Raw genomic sequence first — 18,278 nt, forward strand, 5'->3', positions numbered from 1 at the left:
TGGAGAAACGGATTGCCGGAAAAATCGGAGGAGATCTCGCGGTGTCCGTCGATCTGCAACGACTCTGTGACTCTGCGGAATGTGCACTGCAACGGTTCGCTTTCTTCTTCAATATATATATATATATATATAATACATATTGACAACAATCCCCCACATATTGCAGAAGAAAGAAAAAGAAGAAAAAGGAGGAAATTCTGGGTTTATCTAAGATGTAATGCATCAGAATTGGTATAGCAAGTTATATGAACCAGTCTTAGATTGATGAACTTAACACATAGTGTAGTTAGTATAGCAAGTTATATGAACCAAAACACTTAGTATGTGTTAGAAGTTTATCAATCACAATACACCTTCACAATACTTGTTGTTATCGCTGTGTTGCGCTACTAGGCCATGTGCGTGCCCGGTATTCATGAGTGCTAGATCTCATGCAAGCGGCCCCACTTGTCACTCATATAGGTGATTTCATCAAGTGTATGCTGCAAATCATACACCACCCATAAGGGATATGAAAATCATTAAAACTTTGTAAATCATTAAGACTCTTTTAACTTTGAATTTTAACCACAAAGTTTATCCTCTCGATAATGCAGTAACTAGCAATTTCACACACACCATAGGAATGGACAAAATTGATTTTAAATCAATATCTGTGCTAGCAGAACTAACAAGTGACTCGTTTTTATCCATATGAACCTTATTCATGGGATCTCCAATCACAAAGGTTGGGTTTCCATCACTTGTTTGTTTGCAAGTGGCTTAAGTCCCATTCCCCTCGATGTTTCTAAAATCATTTTCTCCCTAGGGGTTTTGTCAGAGGATCTGCCAGATTCTGTTCTGACTTGACATAGTCAATAGAAATCGTTCCACTCTTTAACAGCTGTTTCACCAAATTGTGTCTCAATTGTATATGTCTATTCTTTCCATTATAGCTTTTATTTTTAGCTATAGCTATTGCCGATTGGCAATCACAATGTATTGATACAGATGGGGTTGGTTTCATTCCTAAAGGAATGTTTGCTAAGAAGTTTTTCAACCACTCAGCTTCACTACCAGCCATTTCTAGAGCAACAAACTCAGATTCCATTGTTGATCTTGCAATAATAGTTTGCCTGGCTGATCTCCATGTAACTGCACCACCCCCAAGTGTAAATACATAACCACTAGTGGATTTTGTCTCATCTGAATCAGAGATCCAGTTAGCATCACTGTACCCTTCTAGCACAACGAGAAATCCACTATATTCAATTGCATAATCCATTGTACCTCTCAAGTATTTCATGAGTCTCGCAAGTGCTTCCCAATGATCCTGACTAGGACATTGAGTGTATCTACTTAATCTACCTACTGCATAAGCAATATCTGGTCTAGAAAAGCTCATTAAATGCAACAAGCTCCCAATTATCTGGGCATACTGAGTTTGAGAAATAGATTCTCCTCTATTCTTCTTTAATTTAGAGTTAGCATCATAAGGGGTACTCACTGACTTAAAGTCATAGTAACCAAACTTCTTTAGAAGTTTCTCAGTGTATTTTTCTTGGGATAGTAATATACTATCTCCCTTCCTTATGATTTTAACTCCTAGAATCACACTTGCTTCACCCATGTCTTTCATCTCAAACTTAGATCCAAGAAACAATTTTGTTTTAACAACTATATCATTACATGTACCAAATATTAGCATGTCATCCACATACAAACATATAATGACATATTCACCATTTTCAGATCTAGAATACACACATTTATCCGCATCATTGGTAGAAAAACCTTCACAAAGTAAAACATTATCAAGTTTTTCATGCCATTGTTTTGGTGCTTGTTTCAAACCATACAAAGATTTTAAAAGTTTGCATACCTTTTCCTTTTGAGCTGAGACTACACAACCTTCAGGTTGAGTCATATAAATTTCCTCTTCTAATTCACCATTCAAAAAAGCTGTTTTAACATCCATTTGGTGAATTACTAACTTATGGATAAATGCTAAGGCTAGCAATACACGGATAGAGGAAATCCTAGTAACAGGTGCAAAAGTATCAAAGTAATCTATGTTATGTTTTTGAGTAAATCCTTTAGCTACTAATCTTGCCTTATATTTCTCTATGGATCCATTAGGATGGTACTTCTTCTTAAAGATCCACTTACAACCAATGGGTTTTGCTCCTTTAGGAAGATCTACTAAGGTCCACATATTATTTTTCTTAATTGATTCAAGCTCAGTTTTAATGGCCTTATCCCAATGTTTAGCATCAGGAGCACTAGTAGCTTCTACAAAACTTATTGGATCATTTTCAACTAGATAAGTATAAAAGTCATCTCCAAAAGATGTTTCCTTTCTCTGTCTTTTACTTCTTCTAACATCCTCACTCAAGGTATCACTAACACTATCTATAGGTTGTTCAGATGTACCACTACTCTTTAGCGGAAAGATGTGTTCAAAGAACTCAACGTTTTTTATCTCTACTATAGTGTTGCGTTCAATTATATCACTATTAAGAACTAGAAACCTATAGGCAGCACTGTGTTCTGCATATCCTAAGAACATACAATCAGATGTTTTAGAGCCTATTTTCCTTTTCTTAGGATCAGGTAACATCACTTTAGCTAAACTCCCCCACACTCTTAGGTATTTCAAATTAGGTTGATAACTTTTCCACAACTCATAGGGTGTTTTACTAGTTTTCCTATGTGGTATCCTATTTTGTAAAAAACACGCAGTAAGCAGAGATTCACCCCATAAATTATCAGGAGCATTAGAACTAATAAGCATGGCATTCATCATTTCTTTAAGAGTCCTATTTTTCCTTTCAGCTACTCCATTAGACTCAGGTGAATATGGTGGGGTTACTTCATGAATAATACCTTCTTTTACACAATAGTCATTAAATAAAACATATTCACCACCTCTATCTAATCTAATTCTCTTAATTTTCTTATTGAGTTGATTTTCTACTTCTGCTTTATAAGTTAAAAACATGTCAAAAGTTTCATCCTTATGTTTAATTAAATACACTTTGGTGTATCTAGAAAAATCGTCTATAAAGGTTACAAAATAATTTTTACCACCTCTAGACATGGTTTGTTTTAAATCAGCAAGGTCGGTATGAATTAAACCAAGAATTTCAGTTTGACGTTCTACAGAGTGACATGTTTTCTTTGTTATTTTAGATTCTACGCATACATCACATTTACTACTTTGTTTGTCATGCATGTTGATTAATCCTAGTCGTTGCAATTTTATAACATACGAAGAATTCACATGTCCTAATCTAGCATGCCATATATCATACGAGTCAACAATATAAGCAGAAGATTTAGATTCATTCATAATTTCAGAAATGTTTAATACAAAAAGGCCTTGATCACAATATCCTTTTCCCACAAAAACATTGTTTTTTGTCATAACAATCTTATCAGATTCAAATGACACTTTAACCCCAACTTTGCTTAGTAGTGCCATAGAGACCAAATTAACTCTAATTGATGGCACATGTAGCACATTATTCAAAGCTAGAGTTTTACCAGATGTGAGCTTCAGAAGAACTCTTCCTTTTCCTAGGACAGGAGTTGTCCTGGAGTCACCGAGATATACTTGTTCTTCTCCATCCCCCACACTTGTGTAGGAGGTGAACACATTTCTGTTTGCACAGATGTGTCTGGTAGCCCCAGAGTCTACCACCCATTTGCTCACATTTGTCACAAGGTTTACTTGTGAAACGACTGCCACAATAGTATCTTCCCCTTCGGCTAGATTTGCCTTAGGAGGATAGTCGTTTTTAGCCCTATGTCTGCACTGAGGTGCATGATGGCCTGGCTTTCCATAGACAAAGCAATTACCTTTTTTCTTGAAAATGGGGTTAGTTCCACTGGGACGAGAGAATTTGTTATTAGGTTTCTTTTTGTGATCAAATTTTTTCTCGTACCTTTTTGGAGCTGGTTTGTCTTCTATCACGTTTGCTTTGGCAGAAAAAGCTTTGGCCTTTGCAGCAGCGCATTCGTTCCTGTTTGTGTCTTCAATGATGATGTGGGTGATCAAATCTGATAGAGACATCTGTTTCTGTCTGTGCTTCAGTTGTTGTTTGTAATCCGTCCAAGACTGCATAAGCTTTTCGATCAAGAGTTCGGACACGAATTCATCTGGCAATTTTATGCTTTCAGTTTTGATATCTTCAATCAGCTTGTGATATTCGTTTATTTGGATTTTGATGTCTTTGCCTTCGATCATCTCCCAGCGATAGTATTTTGCAATTACGAACCTTTGTCTGACGATGTCTTCGACAGTATATTTGAGGATAAGAGAATCCCAAATATCTTTCGCATTCTTATAAGAAGCATAAACATCGAATAGATCGTTAGATAACACACTGAGTAAAGTGTGACGGCATACCTTATTCGCATGGATCCAGTCGTCAACTTGTTTCGCAGCCGTGGTTGAGTCGGGTTTGGCAGTTGTAAGTGCATGAACAACTCCGTACATGTCCAATAGGGTGGACATGCGTTCTTGCCAACGTTGGAAGTTCTGACCGGTAAAGACTTCAATTTTGGAGACGTCCGGAAAAGGTTTCGCAAAAATGGTTTGCGTTGCGGAAACAACATTTGATGTTTCCGGAGCAGTGTTGTCGTTGTTGTTCGGATTTTTAGCCATAAGTCCTTACGATTGTAGAAAATTAGGCTTTAAAACGAAAAAAAAAAAAGGTTTCCCAAGGCATGAGTAATCACTGTCCGTAAGGACTTATCCGCGGTGTATTCCGCAAGTCCCCCAGGATACAACAAGAACTTCCCGGTAATTTCCGAGGATCAGAACTAGCAAGTTTCTCTTCTTTGAAAAAGTAAAACCCAAAAGGAACCCAGAAAAATTATAATAATAGGATAATGGGGTGAGAGAAAATGAGAAGGGAAAAAATGGAGAAGGAAGAAGAAGGCACGGTGGTGAGTGCTGTGAGGAAGAAGAAGAGGAGATCGATGTGCCGAAGCCAATGTGATTTGAGCATTCTCGTGCCTCTTATTTATAGGCAAGGAGAGAAGCCCAAAACCCACGAAAAAAGGGGATATGGAGAAAGCTGTTCCGGCGGTTCGGAGGTGACGCCGGAGACGCGCCGGAAATGGCGGAAGGCCACCACAACAGAAGGAAGATCGTGGAACAGGTCTTGCAACGTTCCAAAAACCCTTTCAAACTCAAAGACACAAACTTGAAACAGAAAGCGAGTGGAGAAACAGATTGCCGGAAAAATCGGAGGAGATCTCGCGGTGTCCGTCGATCTGCAACGACTCTGTGACTCTACGAAATGTGCACTGCAACGGTTCGCTTTCTTCTTCAATATATATAATACATATTGACAACGATGCATCATCGAGGGAAGTGTAACCAAGAGCGTACTCTTGAGGAAATTCTGAACTTGACCATTTGTAAAGCTCAATCTTCACATATTTGTTGAATGAGTTTCCCATGGAGGATTTTTGTCTCACCACTTTATTCAAGGTTGCTCCTTCATGGCATCGCCTATCACATATATATATATATATATATATATATATATATATATATATATATATATATATATATATATATATATATATAACAGTTTGTAAGAAGAGAACGCTAAACCTAGATGCACATTTATAAGGAAAATGCTTCCTATACCAATTCTTTTCGGTCCAGATAAATTTATATCTTAACCAAAAACAAACACAAATAACCGTACAAACCTAATGTGACTGTAAAAACTGTAAAGAAAACATTTCTTTCACATCAGAACAAACAGTAAAAACATATATACTTCACGTTACATTATAATGATATAATAATATTTAAAATATAAAAAAATTATATATAATTAAAATATTATTTTATTGATTTGTTAAGTGAATGTTTTTTTTATTGTTTGTGGTGTTAACATAAAATAACTATAAAATAGTTGGTAAAGGATCTAAGTTAAAACAAAGTTTAAATATAATAAAAAATATCATTACAATAAAAATTAATTAATATATTAACTAATTTAAATATTATTTTATAAATTAAAGATTTTTTTTATATAAAATAGTTTGTATTATTAAATAAAAATTCATAAAATTGTTTCTATATTCGTATCCAATTTTAGTTACTAAAGTTTTATCTACTAATTATTTTAAATTTTAAATTAATCAAAATTTTATCTACTAATTATTTTAAATTTTAAATTAATCAGTAATTTATAATTAAAGATTAATTTAAAATATAAAATAATTAATATCTAAAATCTTGATAATTAGTGTTAAATATTGAAATTAATTTATAATTTTTTATTAATAACATAAATTATTTTAAATATTAATAATTTTTTAATTTATAAAATAATATTTATTTTAATGTATATAATGATTAATTATTTGTTTCTCTATCTGTTCTTCTTGTAGTTATTTATTTATTCTTGGTAGTGCTTAGAAGTTTGTGTATTATCTTGTTACCCTAAATTATAATCTGATTAATGATACTGTAATTTGATTTTGTATCTATCATTAGTAATTTTTGAATGAGGTTTTTTTGTTTTCATTAATATCACAAAGATAAGGGTATCAAATCTTGTTCCTCTAGTTTATCTATCTTCTTCCTTACTTTTTAGAATTTGAGAAAATAGATGTGTAAATTAGATTTGTGTATGTTAAAGTGGAGTTTAGAAAACACTATTCACGTTAATCACTTTGTTTCTCTTCTACAGAGAACAGTGAATCAAATAAGAGATATGAGTGAAATTGTATCCACTCAAGTGCTTCCTTTTAACCAAAGAAAGAGTCCGCATATAAAATGGATTTGACTTTTTGACTTTTGGGATACCATCACGTGACAAATCTCATACCAATCTTAAAAAAAAAAATCTCATTCCACCTATTATATATCTCTCTAACATTTTTTTTATGATAAACTATTTTCTTATTATTATTATCAGTAAAATTATTATTGGATCCGTGATTAATTAATCCTTAAAAAAATTAATGTTAGTTTTAGTAGAGTTTAGCATTTTAATTATATTTTTTGTATTCATATGGACAAGGTAGTTGGAGATAGGTAGAAGTGACACCCGAATTTCGAAGACAGAGTTGAGCATATATTCAGATTGATAACCACTGAAAATTTGTTGAATAACTTTTGTTACATTTTTGGCAAGAATTTTGATTGCAAATATTTGTTTTGAAGATAGATATCGCCATGGGCACGTCAATTGTATGACCTCATACCCAACGTGTGAATTTAGTTTTTTTTTCAATTATTTTTAATTTTTAAATCGAGATGTTATATATTAATTTCAATTGCGAACAATATATTATGAACTCTGGATGGCAACTTACAGAGAATTCCTAACTAATTTCTTCCTCACTAATATGAAGAAAGGCATCTCGAATCCTTTGTGTTGTCAGTGCAAAAGAATAACCACTTTAAACACACACAAAAGAAAATGAATCTTTCTTCTAATGTTCCGATTCTTTGTTAGCTTAAAAAATCAGTTACCTCCCATATAACTTATTCTTGTACATTTATATCTATTAAATTGTTTATAGTGTTAATTAATGCTTTTGAAACACAGCACATTGTGAGACTAATTGCTTAGTTCATGCAATATTCATGATAAAAAAAGTAAAGCTAGAGAGGATAACTAAAGCATCTCAAGACAACGACATCAACAAGTAGAAAATAGGTTAAAAGCAGAAAACATGTTATACACATAAATGATAGGAATGCAAAGACCCAATCATTCAGACCCATTAGGATGACCCGAAAATCCACTTACCTAAGTGACTATGTGTGAAGGGAGAATTATGCTGAGTCATAAGCAATTCTGTTTTTCTGTTGGGTCATAGGTGTAGATACACAATCCAATTCTGTTTTGTTGTTTCCTATTATTGCGGGTTGCTAATGATTGGCGTTAGATCATTTTGTTTAAATACTACCATGATGAAAGAAATGGAAAAAAAAGAAAGAATTATATCCCATCTTCTCTCTTATATGTTTTCTGGAGGTTTCTTCCCTTGACCTCAAATCCAAGGGAGTGACCCTAGCTCTATCAATTGGTCCAACTTGCCCTCTCACCACCATGACCAAACACAATACGCGCTCCAAGGTCACCTCCGACCGCCTGGAAGAGGTCATTCTTCGCCTCACCCAAACTCAACCACCCTCACCTCTAACCAACATGAACTTTCCCTCAAAATCGATTCCTTTCTCGAGCAACTGAACTCTCGTAGCACCACATTCAGCCCACCCACTGCCATCGCCCTATATCAACCGATCACTTATTATGCTTGAGGTTCCACGTTTTGATGGTAATGATGTCATGGGATGGATCTTCAAAATCTCACAATTCTTCGATTACCAAGGGACACCCGACGAGGACCGTATCATAGTGACATCACTCTACATGGATGGCCTGCTTTGAGTTGGTTTCAATGGATGTTTTGCAACGGCTTCATCACGTCGTGGCCTAGCTTGCTCCAAGCTCACGAAACCAGATTTGCGCCGTCATTCTATGATGACCGCAAAGGAGCCTTGTTCAAACTTACTCAACGTGGTACTGCCAATGATTATTTGAATGAGTTTGAACGTTTGGAAAATAGCATTGTTGGCCTCGCTCCTTCGTTCTTCCTTAGTTGCTTCATCTCCGGACTCTCACCAGACATTCGCAGAGAAGTTCAAGCATTATAACCTTTGTCTCTTCCTCAAGCCATGACCTTGACAAAACTCCACAAAGACAAGATTGAGGATCGCTGTCACGGTCACAAGGGTAAAATTACTACACCTGCGCCTTCCACAACCACCAACACTACCACAACCCCACTTCTCCCCACCCCACCCAAAATCCAATTTCGTCAGTTGAGCCTAGAGGAAAGAGCTGCCCGTAGAGAGAAAGGTCTTTCCTTTAATTGCGATGAAAAATTTGTCTCAACCATAATTGTAAGGCTTATTTCTTCCTATTAATCAGTCAGGATGATGATCAATATCCTGACTCCGACCCCCCACCTCCTCCCATCATTGAATCCCTCCCTCCATACCCTGACAACACAGACGCCCAAATCAGCTTCAACGCTCTTTCAGGTTCCTCTGCACCTGAAGCATTTTGTTTATATGGACAGATTGGTCAATCTCACATTACTATCCTCATCGATGGTGGTAGCACGCACAACTTTGTGCAAACTCGGGTAGCTAAATTCCTCGTGCTACCCACAAAAGTTACGCACGGGCTAAAGGTCGCGGTAGGAAATGGAATAGTACTAGACTGTTTGCACATATGTCATCACACTACTGTGTCTTTTCAATGGTGCACTTTTGATGTGCACTTGCACGTACTCCTTATTAGTGGTGCAAATATTGTATTGGGGATCCAATGCTTCAAACGTTTGGGTCCCATCATTACTGATTACGACAAAATGACCATGCAATTTATCAAACACAGGGAGCTCGTCCGATTTTGTGCAAATGCTCCTACCAAGCCTATGGACGCCTCTGCACAACAGGTCAAACGACTCCTTCAAACCAATGCCACATCTGCATTTTTTCACATTTCAATCACTGAAACCAAATCCCCAAACATTGACCCTACCCCAAACCAACATATCCCAAAAATAGCCTCCCTCGTGACTGCATACCACACCATTTTTCAGACACCTACTCAACTCCCTCCTTCCCGCAATATTACCCACAAAATACACTTACTACCCAATTCTAACCCCGTAAATGTCCGACCATATCGCTACCCCCACTTCCAAAAGGGAGAAATAGAGAAACAAGTTGATGAAATGCTATCTGCGGGTATGATTCAACTTAGCCACAACCCATTTTCTTCCCCTGTTTTACTAGTTAAGAAAAAGGACGACAATTGGCGTTTTTGCGTGGACTACCGGGCTTTAAACTCGATCACCATAAAGGATCACTTTCCAATGCCGATAATTGATGAAATTTTAGATGAACTGGCCAATGCCTCTTGGTTTTCTAAACTTGATTTGAGGCAAGGTTTTCACCAGATTCTTATGAATGAACATGGCATTCCTAAGACAACTTTCCACACCCACCAAGGCCACTACGAATATAGGGTCATGCCATTTGGGCTTTGTAACGCCCATTCCACTTTTCAAGCAACCATGAACGAGCTTCTCAAACCATTCCTTCGCAAGTTTGCAATTGTGTTCTTTGATGACATTCTTGTATCTAGCAGTTCATTTTAAGCACATCTTTCCCACTTGGAGTGTTTTTTTCAGGCACTGCGAGATGGGCAATTCTTTCTCAAAGATTCCAAGTGCCTCTTTGGTAAACGTCAATTGGAGTATCTCGGCCACAGGCCATGTTGGATTGACCCGTTCCCACCACCATTAAGTCCTTGCAAGGATTTCTTGGACTCACGGGTTTTTACCGCAAATTTATTAAGGGATATGTATCTATTGCTTCACCTCTAACTACTTTGCTGCACAAGGATTGTTTTCAGTGGAATCCAAATGCACAATTAGCATTTGAACGCCTCAAGAAAGCTATGACTGAGGCCCTCGTTCTTGCTCTTCCTGACTTCACTGTTCCCTTTGTTTTGGAAACCGATGTGTCCGGACTGGCCATGAGGGTTGTTCTCATGCAACATTCACATCCCATTGCTTTCTTTAGCAAACCTTTTTGTCCTAGATTACAACGAGCTTCTACATATGTTAGGGAGCTGCATGCGATCACCACGGTTGTACGCAAGTGGTGCCAATATTTGTTGGGTCACGCATTTGTCATTCTAACAGATCATAAGACCTTGAAGGAATTGATGTCTCAAGTAATCCAAACACCTGAGCAACAAGTGTATCTGTCCAAACTACTGGGCTACGATTATTCCATCCAATATAAAGTGGAGAAAAACAATATTGTCGCAGATGCCTCATCTCGCATCTTTGAGCACAATGAGGGTCAATTTTTCGTGCTTTCCATGCCCAATTTCACCTTCTTGGAGGACCTACGCAAGTCCTTAATTGATAGCCTCGATTTCCAAAACTTAGTCACACAAATACAACACAACCCTGCCTCTTTTACAGATTATAAAATTCAGAATGGTCTCATTTTCTTCAAAGGAAAGATCTAGCTCGACCCTACTAATCACTTTAAACAGCTACTGATGGAGGAATACCACAAGACTCCTTTGGGAGGCCATATGGGTGTAGCAAAATCCTTACATAGGTTGCAAGAAAGTTTTTACTGAGCTGCCATGCGTAAGGATGTTCAACACTTCATTTCTCAGTGTAGCACTTGCCAACAAGTCAAGTATGAGACCAAGAAACCGGCAGGCTTACTTCAACCACTGTCAATCCCAACAGCCATTTGGGAAGACCTTTCCTTGGATTTTATCACCGGCCTACCCCATCCCAGGGCCATACTGCTATTATTGTTGTAGTGGATCGTTTTTCTAAGGGTGCTCACTTTGGCGCACTTCCTCCAAAATATGGGGCTTTCAAGGTGGTTTCTGTTTTTTTGGACTTGGTTTGCAAACACCATGGCTTCCCTCGTAGCCTAGTCGCAGACCGTGACCCCATTTTCATCAGTCAATTCTGGGGCGAGTTGTTTAAAATATGTGGCACAAAACTGCGCATGAGCACTTCATACCATCCCGAAACTGATGGTCAAACGAAGGTCCTTAATCGAGTACTTAAGCAGTATTTGCGTTCCTTTGTTTAAACCTTCCAACTGGTACAAATTTCTTTCTCTAGCAGAATGGTCTTACAATACTGTTGTCCATTCCTCTACTGGAGTTATACCTTTCAAGCTTATGTATGGCAAAAGTCCTCCATCCATACCTCACTATTTGCTTGGTTCATCTTCCATTGAAGTTGTTGACAATTTGTTGGCTTCTAGACAAGAAATGTTGCTCAAATTAAGGAATCGTTTGCTCAAGGTTCAAGCTGCCATGAAACTACAAGCTGATAGCAAAAGGAGAGATATATCCTATAATATAGGAGATTGAGTTTATGTCAAATTGCAGCCTTACCGCCAGAGTTCTATTTCTAATTTGACATATCATAAATGATCTAAAAGATTTTATGGTGCTTTTCAAATCACAGAACAGATTGGAGCAGTTGCTTATCGTTTGAATTTACCCTCTGGTTCAAAGATACACCTTGTGTTTCATTGCTCTTTGTTAAAACTTCACAAAGGTCCACTCATTCACAATACTGATCCATTACCGCCGGATTCCCACGATAACCATCCCTTGGTTCAACCTTTGGCTATTTTGGACCGCTAATGGAACTCTTCTACTTCGTCACCTTCTCTCTTGATATTGATGCAATGGCTTGGTTTGGCTTCGGAAGACACAAGTTGGGAAAAATGGGATGATCTTCAATACAAGTTTCACTTTGAGGACAAGGTGGTTCTCCTAGAGGAGGGTGATGATAGGAATGCAGATGCCCAATCGTCCAAACCCATTAGGATGACCTGGAAACCCACTTACCTAAGTGACTATGTGTGAAGGGAAAATTATGTTGAGTCATATGCAATTCTGTTTTTCTGTTGAGTCAGAGGTGTAGATACGCAATCCAATTTTGTTTTGTTGTTTCCTAATATTACCATGATGAAAGAAATGAAAAAAAAAAGAAAGAATTATTTCCCATCTTCTCTCTTATATGTTTTCTGGAGGTTTCTTCCCTTGACCTCGAATCCTAGGGAGTGACCCTAGCTCTATCACTAAATCTTGACATAAATGATTTTAGGACTTACTCAATTTTTTTATCAGCAAAAAATAAAAAATAAATATAGATCATTTAAGGAGTGATCAAACCCTAATATAGAATAAAAAATAAAATAAAGAGAGGTAGGACCACACACTCCTACCTATCCCAAACACCCAACATATGCAACCTGCTATGCCCTAAAGAGACAAAAAAAAATAAAGCAGTCAATGAAGTCCACCCTTTTAAGTGAACTCCTGCATATTTCTCATTACCTACTTATTATTTACAAATATTATTTTATGCCTATTTTTATGATTATTATTGACATTGACAATTATTATTATTATATGACCAAAGAAGCTTTAAGTATTACACCAGTCAAATTTTGTTGTCATATGTTATGATTATTATTATACTTATTAATATGATTATCAATATTAATATAATTAATAATATAAACATTATTAATATTATTCGTATATTTAATATTATTCATATTATTAATTTCATTAATATTATTATTATTTAAATTAATAACATTATTAATTATTATAGTAATGTTATTAATATTGTTAATATTATTCATATTCTTAATATAATACTAATAATATTTTTTATATTAATATTATTAATTTTATAATATTAATAATATGTATATCTATTAGTTATAATTATTATTGTTATTATTTATGAATATTCACTACAACAATTATTGCTTTAGGCAACAACATAAAATCGTGGTCTAAAGCATTAAAACCGTAGTCTAAACTTTAAGCAACGGTTTTTTTAGCCGTGGTCCAAGTGAACGTGACTGTTTGTAATAGGCCACGGTTTTTATAAAGACAACATTTTTAAATCGTTGCCTAAAATCTTTATAGCAGCCATAATTTTAAAAGTGTTGCTTAAAGTATTGACAAAAATAATACACTTTTTTAAGTTTAAGTTTAAAAGAATTACTCATATAAAAGTTCAGGATAAAAATAATAAGTATTGAAAGATAATGTGTATTGAAATAAAAGTGATCCAACAAAAAATCTCATATAAATGTGTTCAAACTACATAATCAATAAATGTAATGATAACAATCAAGTCTTCAAAATTAAAACTACAAACTTAGTTAAAAAAATATAATATATTGTTTCTTTACTATATATCAATAAGTTTATTCTTCTTCAAGATTGTCTTCATAATCTTCATTGTCCTTAAGCTGCAAAAAAAATACATAAATATATACAGATTAAATCTAATTTAAACAAAATATTTACACATAAATTTCTCTATAAATATAAAAATAGGTATATTTAGTGGATATTCTTGATAAAAAATATTTATATGGTAAGTAATATATATATATATATATATATTATTTATAATTTACATTATGCAACAAAAAATAAAATATTATTTTTTGTTAATTTTAATTTTAACAATAAAATAATTAATAGTTTTTATTTGGAATTTTTTAAAATCCAGATTATCAGAATAATTTTTTTTCACAAAATAAAATATTATTAATTGAAGGGATTAAAATTTTATTTTATAGATTAATATTTTTTATTTAGATTTATTGAAGAAAAATTATTTTTAAAGAGATCAATTTCATTTAATCTTAAAGTTGTTGTACAACTTATTTGAATTTATTTTTTAGAGATTAATTTTATTTGCAATAACATTTTGTGATACAATTTTATTTGAATTATTTTTTTTTTACTAAGACTAGATTACTGGAAAGGATAGAACACAAATTTATGATTGGAGTTTTGATTCAGAAACTACCTAAGTTATTATAACATAAAAGGAATATAAAATTTCAGCCGCAACTAATAGAAATGGTTCAAAGATATTATAAAAAACAGTGCACCCTTTTTATTTCATGCAGTGGCCAAACCCTATAGAAGTAGTGATGCGTATCAATCCCCAAATCAACCTCATAAGCACTCATGTCAGTGAATAGTACCTTTGTTCAAGCCTTTAGTTCTCCAGCCTCACCGACAAGATATCTCTCAAATTTCACAACTGACCTCGACAGCAAAACTCCCCCAGCTGTTTTATCTGATAGCTCTTCCATACGAATAAGAACATCCGCCTGAGGCACAACCTTAGTAGGTTCCCATTTGTTTGCAATTGCATTGATCTTCAGAGAGCTCCACTGCGAAAATGAGGATCTCTTGTTAGAGAAAGAAATGGCATTGGTTTTGTGTAGGAAGGGAGTTGGTAGGGTGAGAAACGTTGATGCCATGGATAAGAGACAAGAGACCACACAGCAGTTCAAAACAGCAAATAATTTTTAAATAATTTCATTTAAAAAAAAAAATAAGACATATTTTTCTTAGACAGAATAAATGAGATAATTGCTACTTGTATGCAGTCTCACTTGTTGTGATCCTTAATCTGAAGTTGTGATTCTAATAAATGTTGCATAAGCCGCTAGCATTGGTATTGAGTTGGTACTCCAAAGGCAGCCACTGCTGGTGCAGGAGCAGCTCAAACAGACTCAACATGTTCCTGTTCCTCCACTTGTCTATATCTCTTCAAACTTAAATACCTCTGCATCATTAGGGACATAGATTTGCTTAGGACATCAAAACAGGTTCAACAGTATACCACTTCCATAGACCAACTATTGCAGCCCATTGTTTACTCCTACCATCTTTGGTTACAACAATTACAGTTTTCTAATTGAAACCAAAAAGAAAGAAGGTCCTAAAGTTAGATGTTTTGAGACAAATAGTTACAACCTCAAGCATCTACCACATGAGACAGAGAACCTAGTCAAGGGTCCATTCCCGTTGGACATTAACCTCATGGCTCCCATTTTCTATATTTGATGAAACATATAGACATTTGGAGCAAAGAAACAAAAACATCTTTGTGAAATAGCACATTTCATCACAAATTAACACTTGAACTACGGGTTTTGAACTTTTCCTAAACTATAAATTTCTTTTACAAACAAATATTTTTCTCTATTTCTTTGATAATTTTCCCTCAGATATGCTACTAAAGATTGAAATACTTACATGAGCATATCTTGAGAGAGCAATTCTTTGATTTAACCATTGGACCGCTACAGCACAACGTTGCATTACAACTTTACCAGTAGTTTGTTGCCATCCAAGAATCTAAACAATGCCAAAATTAAATATATTAAGAAACAAAAAAAAAAAGATCTAAAAACAGACACGGTAGAGAATGACTACTTGTTTCAAACATTTTTACCTGGTACTGACTATCACGTGCATTATAAGGAATACTCAGGCATGGAAAATCATCCAGAGCTCGGATGCCCAATTTTACTAATTGAACATTTGGGCATTCAATGACAGCAACCACAGGAACATGATTTTCCCTCCCATGACCAAGATTATACGAGAAGTGCAAAATAAATTAGTCCAAAAATTGTAAATAGAATATTGCAGTTTAAAATTTCAAAGCTTATAGAATTTCATAAAATAAATAACTTAAAAAGCAACAAAATCTTTAAAGGACTATAAAGATTGAGCATTGTAAAAATTTCAAGTTGTTATCACTTGTAATCTTCTTTTGAACATTAACAAATGTAACATTTCCAAGTCTACGCTTCATCTACAATTTCATTATGCTTAATTCCTCTACCCTACACGTCCAGAAAATGTTTCTACTTCTCCAATAACAGCATACTGAAATTTATGGGACAATGGAAAGATAATCAAGGTGAAATGAGAAACAAGTTTGGAATCACCTTGATACGAATAAATCCCTTTTTAAGAGCATATTTCATTCCCAATACCATTGCACGATATTCAGCAGCATTGTTAGTTGCTACACCCACACCTTCACGTAACCAACAAATCTTTAAAGTAAAAATAGTTAAAGAGATTATAGTTGTATACCAATGATGACTAGATACGGAAACATCAAATGTATACCAAACTTCCATCAATAGCTCGCAGAACAGCCCCAACATCAGATTTTCCAGGATTTCCTTTTGACGCACCATCAAACTCAAGAGTACCAGTCCGCTGCACAAGGATACACAACTGTAAATCAATACATAATTTTAATCCTATTTATCATCTCAACACTTAGATACGTCAAATTACTACAACTAAAAAAATACCAAATTTGCTAGTAAAAATACTACATTGAAAGATTTTGATTTCTATTATCTATTGCATTTCTTAAGAATAGAAAAAAAAAGAATTCAAATCAGTGAAGATGTCCCTAACCTGAAGTACCCATAAGCTTAGAAGAGCTCAAGCAAAACATGCCGAATCCAATGAAATAAAAAATTCCAACCAATACATGGTCTCAGAACACATCAATTGCAGCTACATAAATTATTTTATAAAAAATTTCAAAGAACCCTCTTCGTTTCGAAATTACAGTTCACGAAACCAAACCTTTGCCCCCAAATTACATAGTCTATGAAAGAAAACCTCCGTCCCTAAATTAAACTCAACAAACCCTCAACTTCCTCACCACGAAGAACTTCGTTTGGCTCCAGTGTTCACGATTTCAACGGAACCCTCTACCTCCTTACCACGAAGAACTTCGTTTGCCTCCAGTGGTCACCGATTTCACCATCCAACTCGCACCAAATTGCAATGCTCACCTGCTAGGGTGTCCAACTCACACCACCCAAGTTCAGAATTTGGGTTGGGGAGAAGAGCGCCTGAGAAGATTTGCACAGAAGAAGGCGGGAAGATTTGGGGAAAAGATGGCGCGCTGGGATTTGGGGAGAAGAAGCGAAAAACGCGCGAGAGGGAGAAGTGTATTGTGTTTTTTGTGATTAGTCGTTCACGAGAAGGAAGAAAAAACCTTTTCCCGCATATATTTCATTTAAGTTTTTTTCTAAACGTAAAAGGCTACATAGCATTATAATTTTTTAACCGTGGCTTAAATGTCATCAGCTTAAAAACCGTGGCTTAAAATGTCAACGGGTGTAAAACCTAAACGGGTGTAAAACCGTGGCTTCTTATAATTTTTAACCCACATTTATAAAAGTGTGGTCTTTGGTGTGTTTAGGCAACAGTTTTATACATGTAGTCTATTTTAACGTTGTTTAAACTAAAAAATGTTATAGTGATTAGTTATGATTTTATAATTATTCATTTTATAATAATATTTTTAATATTATGTATATAGTTTTTATGATAATGGTTGGTAGGTAATAAAGATCTATGGATAAGAGTTGGTAGGTAACAAAGATCCGTGGATAAGAGTTGGTAGGTAAGAGAGATCCGTGAATAATAGTTATTAGATAATAGAGATTCGTGACTAATAGTTGGTAGGTAATAGAAATTTGTGGGTAACCGTTGGTATAGAGATCCGTGGATAATAGTTGGTAGGTAATAAAAATCCGTGGATAATAATTAGTAGGTAATGTTGAATTTACTTACAAATTTAGATATGTGGGTAATATTTGTAGGTAATATTGTCTGTGGGTAATGTTCATAACTGAATTTACCAACGAATTTAGATTCGTCAATAAAAATTCATAGATAATACTAATCTTTTTTGTAGTGTTCTTCATCACACAATCCACACAAACTACTAACCAAGATTACTACTAGCCTTATCAAATTATTCTTTGTTGCTATACTATTTCTGCACATATGATCTTTGATGTATTT

The 18,278-nt window shown here is 34.9% G+C and overlaps 1 protein-coding gene and 1 long non-coding RNA gene across 5 annotated transcripts; both read right to left on the reverse strand.

Moving 5' to 3' along the window:
• Window positions 1-793: 793 nt before the first annotated feature.
• LOC150027299 (uncharacterized) lies at window positions 794-4,648 on the reverse strand. The gene is made up of 5 exons (XM_090303921.1): window positions 4,260-4,648; window positions 3,526-4,154; window positions 2,193-2,865; window positions 989-1,370; window positions 794-883 (listed from the first exon to the last, which is right to left on the reverse strand). The coding sequence occupies exons 1-5, from the start codon at window positions 4,646-4,648 to the stop codon at window positions 794-796; spliced, it is 2,163 nt and encodes a 720-aa protein (XP_090160047.1).
• Window positions 4,649-13,644: 8,996 nt separating this feature from the next.
• Window positions 13,645-17,479, reverse strand: LOC137831344 (uncharacterized). 4 transcript variants are annotated; one of them, XR_011084418.2, is made up of 7 exons: window positions 16,872-17,479; window positions 16,572-16,664; window positions 15,883-16,495; window positions 15,684-15,785; window positions 15,038-15,210; window positions 14,621-14,812; window positions 13,645-13,870 (listed from the first exon to the last, which is right to left on the reverse strand). It is a non-coding gene; the product is annotated as an uncharacterized LOC137831344 (long non-coding RNA). The 4 variants fall into 4 exon arrangements; XR_011084416.2 differs by having other exon boundaries at window positions 15,883-16,476; window positions 16,872-17,475; XR_011084417.2 differs by having other exon boundaries at window positions 15,883-16,476; window positions 17,125-17,456.
• Window positions 17,480-18,278: the final 799 nt, after the last annotated feature.

This window comes from Phaseolus vulgaris, chromosome 6, assembly GCF_051622355.1.
Source record: "Phaseolus vulgaris cultivar YP4 chromosome 6, ASM5162235v1, whole genome shotgun sequence".
In the NCBI taxonomy this organism is placed as follows: Eukaryota; Viridiplantae; Streptophyta; class Magnoliopsida; order Fabales; family Fabaceae; genus Phaseolus; species Phaseolus vulgaris.